Raw genomic sequence first — 14381 nt, forward strand, 5'->3', positions numbered from 1 at the left:
AAGAAAATTCTCGGTTAGCACAGTATCCGGCTTGGAACGTCTGATATCCAAAATTGAATTCAAAATAATCACACGTAACGATAACAAAAGCTCCGATTTTGTCCATGTTATCCCATATTTTTCTTGGCATACCGTTTTACAGTTACCCGTCTAAAATCGTGTGCATGAGGACTCCTTCTGATGAAATTGAATTATAAACGCCCAGGATACGGGATAAAACATTCACCTGGACTGAATCTCATTCACCGTTTTAATGTGTACAAAAAGCAGTTCATTGATTATGCCATCAAATATATTTTGTGACCGTATCATGGCTGGGCAAGTTTATCATAAATAAGCTAAAGAGGCTCGATAGAGAGATGCATGTATGTATATATGATGGTGACTGAACGTTCCATTATAAATAGACGACATTGACTATCATTAAGCGGTTATGACATTAACCACCAAACACCGATAAAAACAATAGACTAGAGAGCATGTTTGATAGCATAAAGTGCACATATAACAAGCAATGTGGGTTTTATACGAGACGAACCATCCGTAGTATCAGAAAATGTTTTTGTTATTCCATATTGGAGGTAAATCAAAATTCTTGTCGTTGTTGTTTCGAAAAGTTAACATTTTAGCGGAGGGCATACCTGGTACCGTGTTTGTATATTATACTGTGTGTGTGTACCATGGTGAGTGTTCATTTAAAACGATTTGAAATGTTCATTATATGGTATGTGCTGTGTGTCTTTTATAACATAAAGTTATCATCATCGCCGCTGTGTAACGTATAATGCTCTCGAATTGTATGTTTGTCCATCGCGACGCTATTGCAATATTGTAAAATGTTTAAATTGCGTCTATGGAAAAGAGCCATTTTAGGAATTATTGGGATGCTGATGGTGACTCCGGCAAATGCAAATATGCATTATGAAATGGGCTGCATGGTGAGTAGCAATAGCACCATTTGAAAGATATTGCTGGTGTGAGAGAATTTTCGTCCAAAAATGGTTGGCGATGGAATGGGGAGGCGTTTGGGGGTGGTGGTAGATAACTATAACTATTTTACTTTCCAGAATTTATGCAATGTGGCTTTAGCCGAAGCTTTCGGTTTTGAAAATGTATTTTGTGTAAAGTTGTTTTAACAATAATTTAGATGGTTTCTATGTGAAAATTAATTAATATGCCAAGCCTTCTGCTAGTGTGCTGTTGTATAAAAGAGATTTTCAGTATGCTGTTTTAGGTTTTCGGTCGGGGATATCATGTTATTTTATGTGGCATGTATGCAGTGTATTTTATTGGTATGCAACATTATGTAAGCAGGTTCTCCGAAGCTCTTTACCATTTTCTTTAATTTTATTTTGCCAGCAAATTGTTTCGTCGTCGTTGGGTGTTTTTTTTTTGTTGCTCTCATTTCATTCACATGAATTAAGGAAGCTATTTATTTTATGGCTTCTAGAGGGAGATCATCCAAACAATTTTCTTATAATAAAACGTTCATTTTTTCGCATTTCTGCATTCTATACTGATGGATACGTGTACGTTACGTATACATTGTCAGCATCACTTATTTTATAGACGGAACAGTCGAGATATATATGTAAATCAACACGTTTCGTAACAAATTAATCTCATCCAACATGTAAGTAATAAATGTTTAAGATTAACGATAAAATCCAGAGTGTCTCTTCAAGCAGACAAACAGCTAGCATAATTTGCATGAAACCAACAAGTGCACACATTGAATTCCTTGATGTCATCACTGACAGATTAGTTTTGTTGTTGCTGATGCTTGTTTCTTCTCGTGTTGGTTCTCGTTTTTTTTCTTTTTTTCTTCGTCTCTCGTTTTAAAGATAACTGGATAAAATGCTGCCACAACAGTGATTCCAATTAATTAACCGTATAACTTGACTGCATTTGAATATATATATTGATGTCACAAGCAAAGGGAAATGAATTATTGGTGTTCAATTATCATTCAATGAATTATTCCTTCTTTAGTCAGACGAGATGTCAATTATAGATTCGAGATTGTAATGTGTAATTTGCTATCACAACAGTGGTGGTGGCTTTGCATTGATGGCTTAGACATTACGAGAGTTCTTTCTTTCGTAAAGTGAGTAGCCGTACAGGTCTACCTTCTATTGACAAAACTGATTCGTACAATATTGACCGATTTTTAAGTCAAAAGTTTCAATAGTTATTTTTAACCTAGTTTTAAATCTCCTTTCGAGAAAGGATATTTCCTACTTTTCCCTGATGTCAACACAAGGATTTTCACAAAAGAACGCTCTCGAAGTTCTGAGGTAACAAAATGACTACTTTATCGCCTGAGTTGTGAAAAAAATGTAATAGTTATGTGTTAACCAATTGGAGAAAATAGGAAATTCCACTAAGAGCAATGTTTGCGGTCAGAGCGAAGCGAGAGCTGCAATTCGCTCAAGGTGGAATTTCCTATTTCTACCTGAGGTGAACACAACGTTTTTCGTGCTTGCGTTTTGCCAAAAAAATACGTATTATTGTCTACTTTGAAGAAAATAAAATAAATAGCGTGTTTTAGCCATTATCTCTTTTGTTTTTTAGGGGAGAAATTTTTTTTTTTCACACAATATGGCTAACCCGTCGTTGCAGGGGATAAAATGATTATTTTCTCACCTAAAATGATGCCTTAGAATGACAACAAATAGTATTTTTCGTCACAAGTGACGAAAAGTAGAATTTTTTAGGACTAGTTTTAAGCTTGTCCTAACGAGGCGAAGCCGAGTACGACAGGCTTAAGACGCGTACTGAAAAAATTCGTCACGAGTCACGAACTACGTTTTCTGTGCCGTAAGGATCATAATGAGACGAAAAACAAAACAAAAACATTACAACAATTTCAGCTTTTCTTAGCAAGTCGATCGTAGGTGCAGTGACGAAATGCGTCGAATTATGATTCTAAGGCATAGAAACGCATTTTTCACAATGCTTAGTAGTGGACAAAATAAGGTTTTTCGCATCGCTAGTATGAAAACGTACTTTCACAGACAGCAACCACAGCACGGTTTAATTTCTGAATCTGCTACTTCATTAAATCAGAATATTTTCTACAGATCTTTTACTTCACTAGTTTTAACATCTTTCCATATAAGATAACACAGACAGATCTCGTTAGTCGTTTTTGTCGTCGCTGTCGATAACAACTGACAAGCCATGTAACCATGTAGCCATGTATGCTTGCTAAGTGTGATGTGTGTACGTCTAAAAAAGGTGCCACTACTTTACCTATTTTATGACCTTTTTGGATGTTATCGAATTAACAACACAAATTTACTTAAAAGTCAGTACAGCCGATGAGAAGACAAAGAAAACAAACAGTAGTCACATAAACTTCGATTTTTCATTAATAAGTTGTCTTTAAAGTCCATAGATTGAACCGATAGGTCATGTCACGCTTAGTGCTTGGACTCACTGCTTGTAATCTTATTGATTCTATTATACATTCTACTTTTGTGTAAGCATTTTCAACAGGATGATATAAAATCTGTTACTTCATTAGTGTCAACATACGTTTTGTTACAAAAAAAAACACATTGGCCCGTGCCAATCGTCGCTGTCGATAACAGATGACATGTAGTATAATATGCCTATCAGTGTTATATTTGTCAATTTTTGAATCAATACGTAGCCTTAGTTTGAAGTGAGTGTTGACATCGATTAATTCAAACATCCAATGGAATTGAAATAGCTGACATTTGTAGCTCTTATGAATCTATCATCGATCTGTTGGCTGGACAAACAAGTCACATAATGACGAATGAGCCCGAGCAATGAAAAAAGCTGTCATTGCAAAATATGATTGCAACACCAAAAATCCTACGTATAAATCTAACAATTTTCATTTTATTTCATGAAAAATATTACTTAAATTGACACACCGAGCCTGCGGTTAAAATACAATTATACATAATATTCCCAAGAAAGATAAAAACGACTAAATATATAAATTTGTAACTACCTATTTGTATATATATACCAAGTAAAGACTCAAGAAAACATACCTCCATTTCAATTATATAATTCTGTAGACGAAAAAGAGATAAAAACGGACGGAACGGAGAACTGCTCGAATTGAGAGTGAATTCGTTTTTGGTCGATGAGAGAGAATGTGTGGAGCTTTTTCGATGAAGTGAGCGAGTATGATGAACTATACAATTCCAGGCGAATAAACTCGTGAGTTTCACTGTGGATTTTCTAAGTTTGATAAGTTTGAGGATTGAATTAAATTTACAATAAAACATCTTTGACATTACCCCGTTGCACGGGATGCAAAAGCATATCTAAATTATAAACCGGGTAGAAAAATTCGCCCTTTACCAAAATTCTATCACAAAGTCCACAATAACTTCTACGACCAACAAAGACAAAATGCTAAATTTTATACGAATAAAAAAACCCAAATTCAAATATATTTCCCTCTCGCCCCGACTCTCTGCCACCGTGATACCTTCCATCTTTCTCTAAATAATAAACAAAAAACAATTTTATTTAAATAACGAAAATAAAATCCATCTATAAACTCGGCAAAGAGCAATTCGAAAAAAAAGGTGAAATACCTAAACCGTTTTGAAGCGAGAAAGAAATAGGCGGATTACGTTATTCAACGATAGTTCCCGCCTCAAATCGACCAATCCTATCAATTGTTCGTGTTTTGTTCACCAATCGACAAATAAAACGACAGCGCATGACACACGTAATGTGGAAATATAAATGAAAATGTAAATAAAATCGGTAACAGTTGAAATGTAAAAGAGAGACGTTCCCACCTCCATTTTATTATTTCTGGAATACAACTGTGCGCGCCACGTATTTGCTGTGTGATTCGTTTTGACGATTTCGATTCGATTTGTTTTTTTGTTTGTATTTTATGAGTGTGTTTCGCATTCTGGGGTATAATATTGTAGCAGCAGCGCTTCTTTTTCCTTTTTCTCGATTTGTATATAGAGCTCGTGCGACTGCTGCTCGAGTAGGTAGCATTGGATGTTGATTGTACAACATTTTATTCGTATACGGTCGTTCTATTCGATTACGTCGTTTTATTTTGGTGTAATTTTCGATTTGTCTGTTACGAATTTCTGTGACCGGTAGCGTGTGAGAATTCGGTTTTTTTTGTGGAGGGTTGAATTTTGAAAATTTATATTTCGAGTGTTGCAAACAGGTGAAATAAATTGAAATGTTTTATTGACACACGGTTGTACGAATTGTTCGTTTAATTGAAAAAGAAAAAGAAAACTTTTTTTTTTTAAATTCGTATTGTGAATGTGAATCGGTTAATATTGATGGACAAGACAATCGTCTCTCGTACATATAAATTGAGCAAAATCATAAATTGATGAAAACTGTGTGTGAAAACATTGCTGTGTGTGGGAAAATTCGAGAGCACATATTACCTATAAAATAGTTCTTTGATTTTGAGATGAAACGACGATGGTAGGTGTAGAGACACCCTCTTCATCCGTTACCCCTTTGCATTCATTGAACTCTTGCACGTTTTGTGATTGGGATTTAGCTGTCTCTTTCGGAAATATTACCGCATCCGACCAATACCAATTGAATATATAGCAAAAAGCAAAGCGCAATAGCAATCATAGAATTGAAATAAACGAAAATCTTTACCAACTTTACCACTGCTCGAATCAAAACAAATTCAACTTGCGTTCGGATCAGTATGATAATTCTGAATTTTGAATTGAATCAGCAATTAAACGAAAGGAAGAGATAACGCGTGTGGGGTGCACCTAAATTCTAATTTATTAAAAAAATTGAATTAAGTGAGTGTGTGTTGATCAGGTGTGCTTCACTGACGGGATAATCGGGTGAGAATTCTAAAGAGATTTTGTACTTAAGTAAACTTTATTAAATAATTTCCTTTAGAATCGAATCAAGTGGAACCAATATATAAGTTCAAAAGTGCACTCAAAATGAATTTTCGTAAAATGAAAATGAGTGAAAATAAAAATCAATTTTAGTGATATCAAGTTAGAGCACGAAATATTTAACAGCCAAAAAGCCAAAAAAAATTATCAGCGAAGGAAAACAAAATTCTTTTCAATCTGTGAAATCAGTGCTTCGAACTGGCGAGTTTAGCAAACTACTATCCGCTGCCACTGGCTAGCAGATATTTTGCTGAACAAGCGAGTGCTTACAATAAGATACGTTTAACTCCGATGAGTATGGACTCGGCAATGGATTCACTATCCACAACTAGTGAACACAGTGTTGCATCATCCACCGAAGCCAACATCAATATCAAATCATCGCTCAGTCCGGCAATAAACAACAACAACAACAGCAGCAACGCTTCATCCAATCACACATCATCACACAATCATCACAACAATCGCAGTCCGACACCAGTCAGCCCGCCGATAATCGGTCGACACCATCAGTCTAGCCCATTGGCTAGCGGTGGGCCACACATGATGCCTATGCCTCATCCTCTTAGTCCGCCACAAGTCTCAACACCGAACAGTATAGCTGCCATGGGACCACGAATGGCACAAAGTCTACCGCATCTGCCGCCCCATGGACTAGGCCTATTGAATTCACTGCAAATGATGCACCATGCCAATCCATTGGAATTGATGGCAGCTGCCCATCATCACGGTCCACCTCGTTCGTATAACAGTCCACCTCCCATATCAACATCAGATCCAACCGCAAACGAATGTAAATTAGTTGACTATCGTGGTCAGAAAGTTGCCGCGTTCATAATAGCCGGTGACACAATGTTATGTTTACCCCAGGCGTTTGAGTTGTTCTTAAAACATCTCGTCGGGGGATTACACACAGTTTATACAAAATTGAAGAGGTTGGATATTGTTCCGCTTGTTTGTAATGTTGAGCAAGTGCGGATTTTAAGAGGATTAGGTGCCATACAACCAGGAGTGAATCGATGCAAATTGCTGTCCTGCAAGGATTTCGACATACTCTACAGGGACTGCACAACGGCCAGGTACGTGTGACAGATCCTATTGTGGGATTTACAATTTTTTTGTTTTTGTTTTGTTTTTGGTTTGTTTTTAATTTTGACTTCACCTCTCTGTCCTGATTTAATTTTCCCCGGCAATTTGATTGGTGGGAAATCGTTGAGTCTGATCTTTTGTTATCGAGACCCATCGGGACCTCCGTGTGGGTTTTATTGTTTCTGTAACTTTGGTTCTATTTTCGAATTGAAAATTTATTTTCGAATTTCAATGAAAAATGGTCAGACTTTTCACTACAAAAAAAATGATAATTTTACCTACTGCTACTCGAATGAGAGTTTCTATTACTCAATGAAAATGATGTTTTTTCTCCAAACAATTTTATTTCCCGTATAAAACAGCAATTTATATAAACTAATGAATACAAACACAACGACAACACTCAACAGAAAAGCAAGTACGATGAGTTTAATAATTTCCGCACTGAAATTATTCGGAATAACAATATCCAACCTCTTCAGTTTTGCATAAAAGTGTGTAATCTTCAAACGTGATGTGAGCGATGTCAAATAGTTTAATTCCTGACGTATAAATTCAGTGTGTTTCGTTTAAACAAAAAAACAATTTTTAATTTCTTTTTAAACAAATTTTTTTTTTTCACAATTTTCATCATAATAACTCTGATGTCAATTTGAATGATTGACATCAAGAATAATCTAAGCAATTTCATCGCCCGGAAAGCAATAATACAATCGAACGTAATCAAAGTGAGAAAATAATTGTTTTGAGAGATTTCTTCGTCTAGCAAAATAATTAAAACCATTTGGCTGCATGATTTCAATAATTAAATTTCGCATTGTTTTCAATAAAAATTATCCTGGTCCGTTCAATGATAGTGCTCAATTTTGTGCGTCTATTTAAACACGATTCCGGAGCCTTGGATTTTTTTTAAATTGAAGACAGCTCAATATAAGAACAATTATCTCTGATTTGATTCATCAAATCTGCTACTTCATTTGTTTAAAGTCTATCACAGTACCGAATCTCTTACTTCATCGGTTTTAACAAAACATTTTCCTATAAAAGAGAACTGTAACAAAGCTCAACACTTATTTGTTTCATTGTTGTCGATAGCAGATCGGCTGGATTGTCTCCTTTTCCTGGATTACGGATTTGTATTGTTGCTTTTATTACCCTTTTTCATAAAAATATCGTTCTTGTTTTGATGTCTCATTTGAATTACATCAAAGGAACTGAAGTGTCAATTCATTAATTCATTGGAGAACTCTTCCAGTTGCAATTTTACGGACTAATTATCTAGATGTTTGATTGTTTGCGAACGGTTTGCTCTAACCCCAACTGGAATAGATTGCGTTCTTGTTTGGACATTTTTATGTTGACGAATGAGGTGTTTGGTGAGAGAGTGGCTGGGCAAAATTAATAAACAAGAGCCAAATGTTGAAGAGAAAACTATTTCTAATTGATTGCACAACTCGTAAATATTCTTCTATCCAAAATCTCTAACAAATAAACAAACAAAATTCGCGGACACCGTAGTTCACTCTGTTCACGTGTAGCCTTCTGATCGAATTTATCCTTCTCCATTGGCTTAGAGTTTCAACTAACAAAGCTGTATGTCGACTCTATCCGATAAACAATGTTTAAATTCCATTCTAACTATTCTAAGCGAATATTTTACCAGAGAAATTACTTCTTTGAGTTGCAAATTTTTCTAAAACGGTGAAGCTTGTCCTGATAAGCAAAATGCATCTGAATGGTTGACCATCACCACTTCGTTGTTGTTTGCTAGTCAAAATCATTACTCCTAAGATTGACCAAGTAAAGCCATCATTAAATCGTATTTCTACTAACAAAAACTGAAAAACATTTTCTTCGATGAAAGAATAAATCATCATAACCCGTCATCGCCGTGCATGTTACATATTTAATATTTCTTCCGTCTTCCATGCGTAAAGGCAACACACAACAACCGTCTGAGAGACAACATGAACGCTTTTTAGATATCGAAATAACTTAGTTTTTATATGCAGAGCGAATTGATCAATTTGAATATTTTGTTGGAATGAGGTCAAAGATGTGGGATTCGGAAAATCTTTTAGGTTTTATGAAAGTGTCTGCAATTTTATTGAATGTGGAAGCAGTGGAAGACTGGCTCAAGGAATTTATTTTTGAGAAAATATTTTTTCTTGAAATTTTCCGAATTTTCTTGGAAATGTTTTTCGAGAAATTCAAGAAAATTTTCCTGAATTTCCGAGAAAATCAAGAAATTTTGAGACATTCAGCCAGTCTACATCCTATTTTCGAGAAAATATTTTCTTGAATTTACTCGAAATTTCTTGATTTACTCTAATTTCTCGAATTTCGGGCGGGTTATATGCACAATTTCTTCTCTATTCATAAGAAAATTCAAATAGCAATTGTCACCAGATTACTCATTCGCTTAATCTGCCTCTGTCGGAAGCTGAAGGACTAAATTTCGATATTTCGATTATTTGATTCGATTAAATATTTAAAGAGCAAGGGAGGTCCAGATGGAAATTTTATTTTATCAGAATTAGCCATCTTCTACAAATCAGTTTGAAATCGAGAAACTTCGATGCAAATATCATAATAGAAATCATGAAACAAAACTGTGAAATATGAGAAAAAAACTTGCAAACACAAAACATTTTAATTAAATGCAAATATCTTTGGGTAAACAACCCGACAACACCGACAATTCCGCATTATATGTAATACTTTCTTTCAACACAGAAAAAGAGGCAGTCCATTTTATTGAATTAGAGTTCTCGTTTTAAAATTTTCATTAAAAATTTATTTAATATTTATTCTCCCAACGAATAAATAATTTTCTGCTAATTTTATGAACATGAATACGATGATATGTTGAATTGTTAAAATGTTGATGATATGTGTACACTCGAACCATAAAAATTATTTCATTTGGCTCGGTGTGTTTCGTTGGTGTTTCTTTTTATTATTATTATTATTATTTCGCTGTTTTCCATAAAATACATATGTACAAGCAAACATGATGATATATTTATACCTTTTTTTGCGCATTTTAACCATTTTCTCTGTCTGTGTACATTACACCAAAACGAAAACCAAACCCAACAATATTTTATGATTGCAAATATAAATGATGGAACGTTGAAAGATAACTCATTTGTCTGAAAGAAAATATTTTAATTGTATGGTTTGTGAGACATTTAATTATCTATCATGGATGGAGTACATTGGTGGTTACGTGTGTGTGTTCCTTTTTAAAAACAATTTTTTTTAAAATAATTAATTGAAATTCGTAATGCCACATCGTATTAACGTTGAGTTGTTTTAAGTTGAGGTAGTTATTTATGCAGCAAGAACCGTATGAAGGTATATTTTCGTACAAGATTTCTGTCGATTGTCAACCCGAGGCGGACAAGACATCGTGTGCGATAATATACCAGTTCAATATATATGATTCGTGATGCATAAGTTTTATGCAGTTCTGTGATAGAATGTACTACTTCTATGCGAAAACACGAAAACATACGTTATACGACAGAAACCATATTACCTGACCATTGTTGCAATCCTGAGAGATTTTAGTGTAATGCAAATGTTAGTGACAACAAAAATCTCTTACATTTGCTGCGTATCAACGGGCAGCGGCAATAACAATCTCAATAAAGAGTGACTGATCTTAGCTTTATGCATGGACATTTTAAGTGAATCATAAGAAAAATGCGATTGAATTTTCTATGCAAAAATTTGTTACATTTTTCTTATGATTCGCTGAACATGCACATGGATAAAGATAAGGCTAGCATTGAGAGCATTTTTGCCACTACCTGTTGGAACGTGGAAAATATTACCGATTTTTGTTGTTGGTAACATTTCCTCTGTTTCTTAGTCTTTCAAGGTATGAACAGTTGCCTATGTCCAGATGTTTTTTGTGTAGTACTTCAGTGAAACTCCCACACATATCGGATAAGATATTCTTTAGTTGATATTACTTCCGTCTGAATATATGGGAGTCTATTCAGGCATCACTTTAGAGTGAGAAAACAGCTTTTCCACACTAGTGCGAAAAAGTTTTTCTTTTGTACACTAATCCTGCATGTAATCTTCCTCCATTACAATACCACAAACAGGCTAGAAACAGTTCAATTCCGTTACAGAATTGCAAAAAATATGTTAGAAGCATAAAGGAAGTAGACGTGAAAATAACTTGTTGAATGGAAAATTGTTCAAAGGAACAGAATTGAATAGGAACTTATGTCAATAGATCGATTTATTGTCATTGTTTTTGACTTTTATCTATAAACAAACGATATAAAAAATGACAACAGAAAACATGACGTTCAACATTTATATAGCCAATATTCTTGACAACAGCTCCCCCCAATATAAAAATAAATATTTCGAGTGGATTGAATGGCTAAAATCGGGTGAACAGCTAAGAGCACCACATATGCACCTTTTCGATTCTGAAATATTTTTTTTCTTTTTTTTTGGTTAAACATTCAATAAAATATTAAGAGCGTCTGCATGCATAAATGTTTATCAGCCACTTGACATCGTCGTACAGCACTATAAAAAAAACGTTCCTTATCAGACCCAAGCTAATATGATGTATCGTAAATAATTGAATATTTTCAGTAAAAAAAGGTTTTTTTTGTCGATAATAACACCTGTCATACAATACATGATGGGTAAAACATTACAAATTGAATGATAAATTCGTTACAGCGCATAATGTTGTTTTCGAGGATATAGTTTTAACTTACATGTGTCACTTCAAGTGAACATCATTATCCCGATCATTGTACAAACGCACATTTCTTCTTGTTTCTTGATTATACCACGCTGCAAGCAGACCAAGTCAAATAAACATGCAAATGAATTGGAAACGGTTTGCAGTTCGTTTCAATATTTTATCTGTTTACGTTTGTAAAAAATGCACTCGAACTGTTCGGACGAACAAAAAATTATCTGTGCACGTTGTGTACGTATATGTATATATTGTGTGTGCTTGGGTATTTAGTTGATGAGAATTTTAAAGAAAATTTCTTTAAAGAAGAACGGCAGAAAACGAATGGAATTTGCGAATGGGTAAATTGAGTTTCTTTGATTTTTTTTATTATTTTCAAAAATGGTTTCTGGTATTGCGATTGCTAAGAATGTTAAAAGTTAATTTGTAGTTGCAGATGAAAACGTGTTTTCATAATTTGCAAAAGTAAAATGTTACCAATTGGTATTGGCATTTGATTGATTGCAGAGTGGCGATCGATGTAAATTCTTTTTTTTTTGTGTATTTGTTTGAACGAAACAGATCAATGTTATACGTTCGAATTAAAAAACGAAATGAAATTATTTATTCATGGCACTCGATTGTAGACAGTGTGTTAGTAAGGCAGTATTTAAAGGTATGCAAAGTTGTCGATCACTCAAGGCTTTAGACTTGAAGACAGCAAAGGAATATTTTAAATATCTATTCTATGCAGAGCCGCGATGGTTCGAGAAACCCCGGGCTTGATAAAAAGAAAATTTATAAAAAGTCCTTCATTGCCCTTCATTCAAACCAAAAAAAAAGAAAAATTAAAAAATCGCTAGCCATGTGGTCAGTACAGTCCAGACACTACGCTTAGTAGCTAGCTTAAGTGAATGACATATTATGTCCTCCAGGTCTCCTTCTGCAAAGCGTCGAGTTTATTTCTTTGCAGTTCTGGAATTTCTTAGAACAATTTTCCGTAAAATACGGATCACCTTAGCAACAACACCACCGAACCCCCATGTCCAATTAAACATTCCATTGAATCGGTCCACTTTATACTTTTTCTGTATCCACTCTTCATTAACACTTCATAATATGAGCCTCTATCCGGAGTGATTCGTTTCGTACAGCAATTCAACACCGACATCACCGACACAACATTTCAAGGGAAAACACTTCAAAGCCCTTTTCTTACTTTGTACATAGGGAAAATGAGACACTCTTTTTCCTCCGTATTACGTTTTAAAAACATACTTTTTGTTGCCAAACAAAACGACAAAGCAAAAGTTTCCATATATTGCAACGAAATGCGATTCAATTTCTCATTTCCATATACCGGAATAGCCGAGCGACAAAGTGATTTCAATTTCAAAGAACTTTGTCGCTTTTTTTCGTTGTTGTTGTTGTTTCTGTCGAGAGAGCGAAAAAAGAAAGAAAATTATTTTGAAATTAACATGGTCGCTAGTGCAAACATGAGGATTTGTGGAAAGAAAAGTTGGCAAACGGGAGAGTGAAGAAAAAATAAAAAAATTTCAACTTGGAAAACTTGCATATAGAACAACTCCGGAACTTGCTTCTATTTTTATTAATGGTATGGTAGTGTAAATAATAGAGTCTGGGACACAATTTACCCTTTCATAGTCGAAGTGTTGCTAATATGTATACACTACAGTACAACCATTTTTATTCCTTATTATTTTCTCCATTGAGGGCAAACAGTGACGATAAAAAACATACATTGATAGCACCCGTATAAACCGGGGTGGATGTGATGATAATGTTCTGCTTTGAAAAAAAAAAAATGAAAAGTTTAACCATAATTGCCGGATTCAATGCATCGCCTGTCCACGATGCGTGTAGAAGTTAATTAATTTGTTTAAGAGTGATAACCGTTTGTGTAGGTATTAGCGTAATGCCAAACAGACAATGCATCAATATTGGTACTTATCGAAAGTGCAGTGTATGGGTTGCAGTGTATTATGAATGGGATGCGTCAACGCATTTTTGATTGCATTGCAATTATGTGTATAGTTGCAAACATACATTTATGATGAGAGTATTTATCTAACTTGAGTGATTCTCGACCGTATGCATTACGTGTATTATATAGTCCGTTGTTAGTTTATGCTTATCCTTTATGGGCCTATTCAAATGGACTCGGAATGTGTTTTATACGCGTGATGGGAAAACGGGGAGAATGGGGGGTGGCAACACTGTGGTTGCATTGTATGTAAAACATTTTAATTATGGAAAATGTTGTTATGAAGCGGATTTTGGTTGCGGTATTGGTTCCTATAGTTGGACTGAATTTAGTTTTCATTATTATAATTTGTAAAATGTTGCTTCGCCATTCCATTAAAATTTCGGGAGGAAAACCATTTATGGAATAGATTTTAGTTTGATGAAGCTGTCGATTGAATACATTGACTGCCGGGAGAAGTAATAAAATTTCTTTGTCAGCGAATGAATTGCGTCAGAATTTCAAACAATCAACCTCATATCCGTCATCCAGATTACCTTATGCAGGGCGGGATTAGGCCATGGTCAAAGTAGGTCTTTACCAGGGCACTGGGAAAGTAAAATATTGAAAATTTTTGAAATATGAGCGTTAGAATCCAGTCTAAAAAATTGTATTGCCTGTC

At 34.7% G+C, this 14381-nt stretch overlaps 1 protein-coding gene across 5 annotated transcripts in view; it reads left to right on the forward strand.

The window, feature by feature from the left end:
* Positions 1-4795: 4795 nt before the first annotated feature.
* LOC119079158 (dachshund homolog 2) overlaps positions 4796-14381 on the forward strand; it is an 87481-nt gene continuing 77895 nt past the window's right edge. For 2 of the 5 annotated variants that reach the window (XM_037186972.1, XM_037186975.1), the window contains exon 1: positions 4796-6985. In XM_037186972.1, coding sequence (XP_037042867.1) covers positions 6198-6985 — 788 coding nt within the window. In that variant the 5' untranslated portion in view covers positions 4796-6197. The remainder of the gene's footprint in view (positions 6986-14381) is intronic. The other 3 variants (XM_037186976.1, XM_037186977.1, XM_037186973.1) reach the window with 2 other exon arrangements.

The sequence above is a fragment of the Bradysia coprophila genome, unplaced genomic scaffold, assembly GCF_014529535.1.
Source record: "Bradysia coprophila strain Holo2 unplaced genomic scaffold, BU_Bcop_v1 contig_297, whole genome shotgun sequence".
Lineage (NCBI taxonomy): Eukaryota > Metazoa > Arthropoda > Insecta > Diptera > Sciaridae > Bradysia > Bradysia coprophila.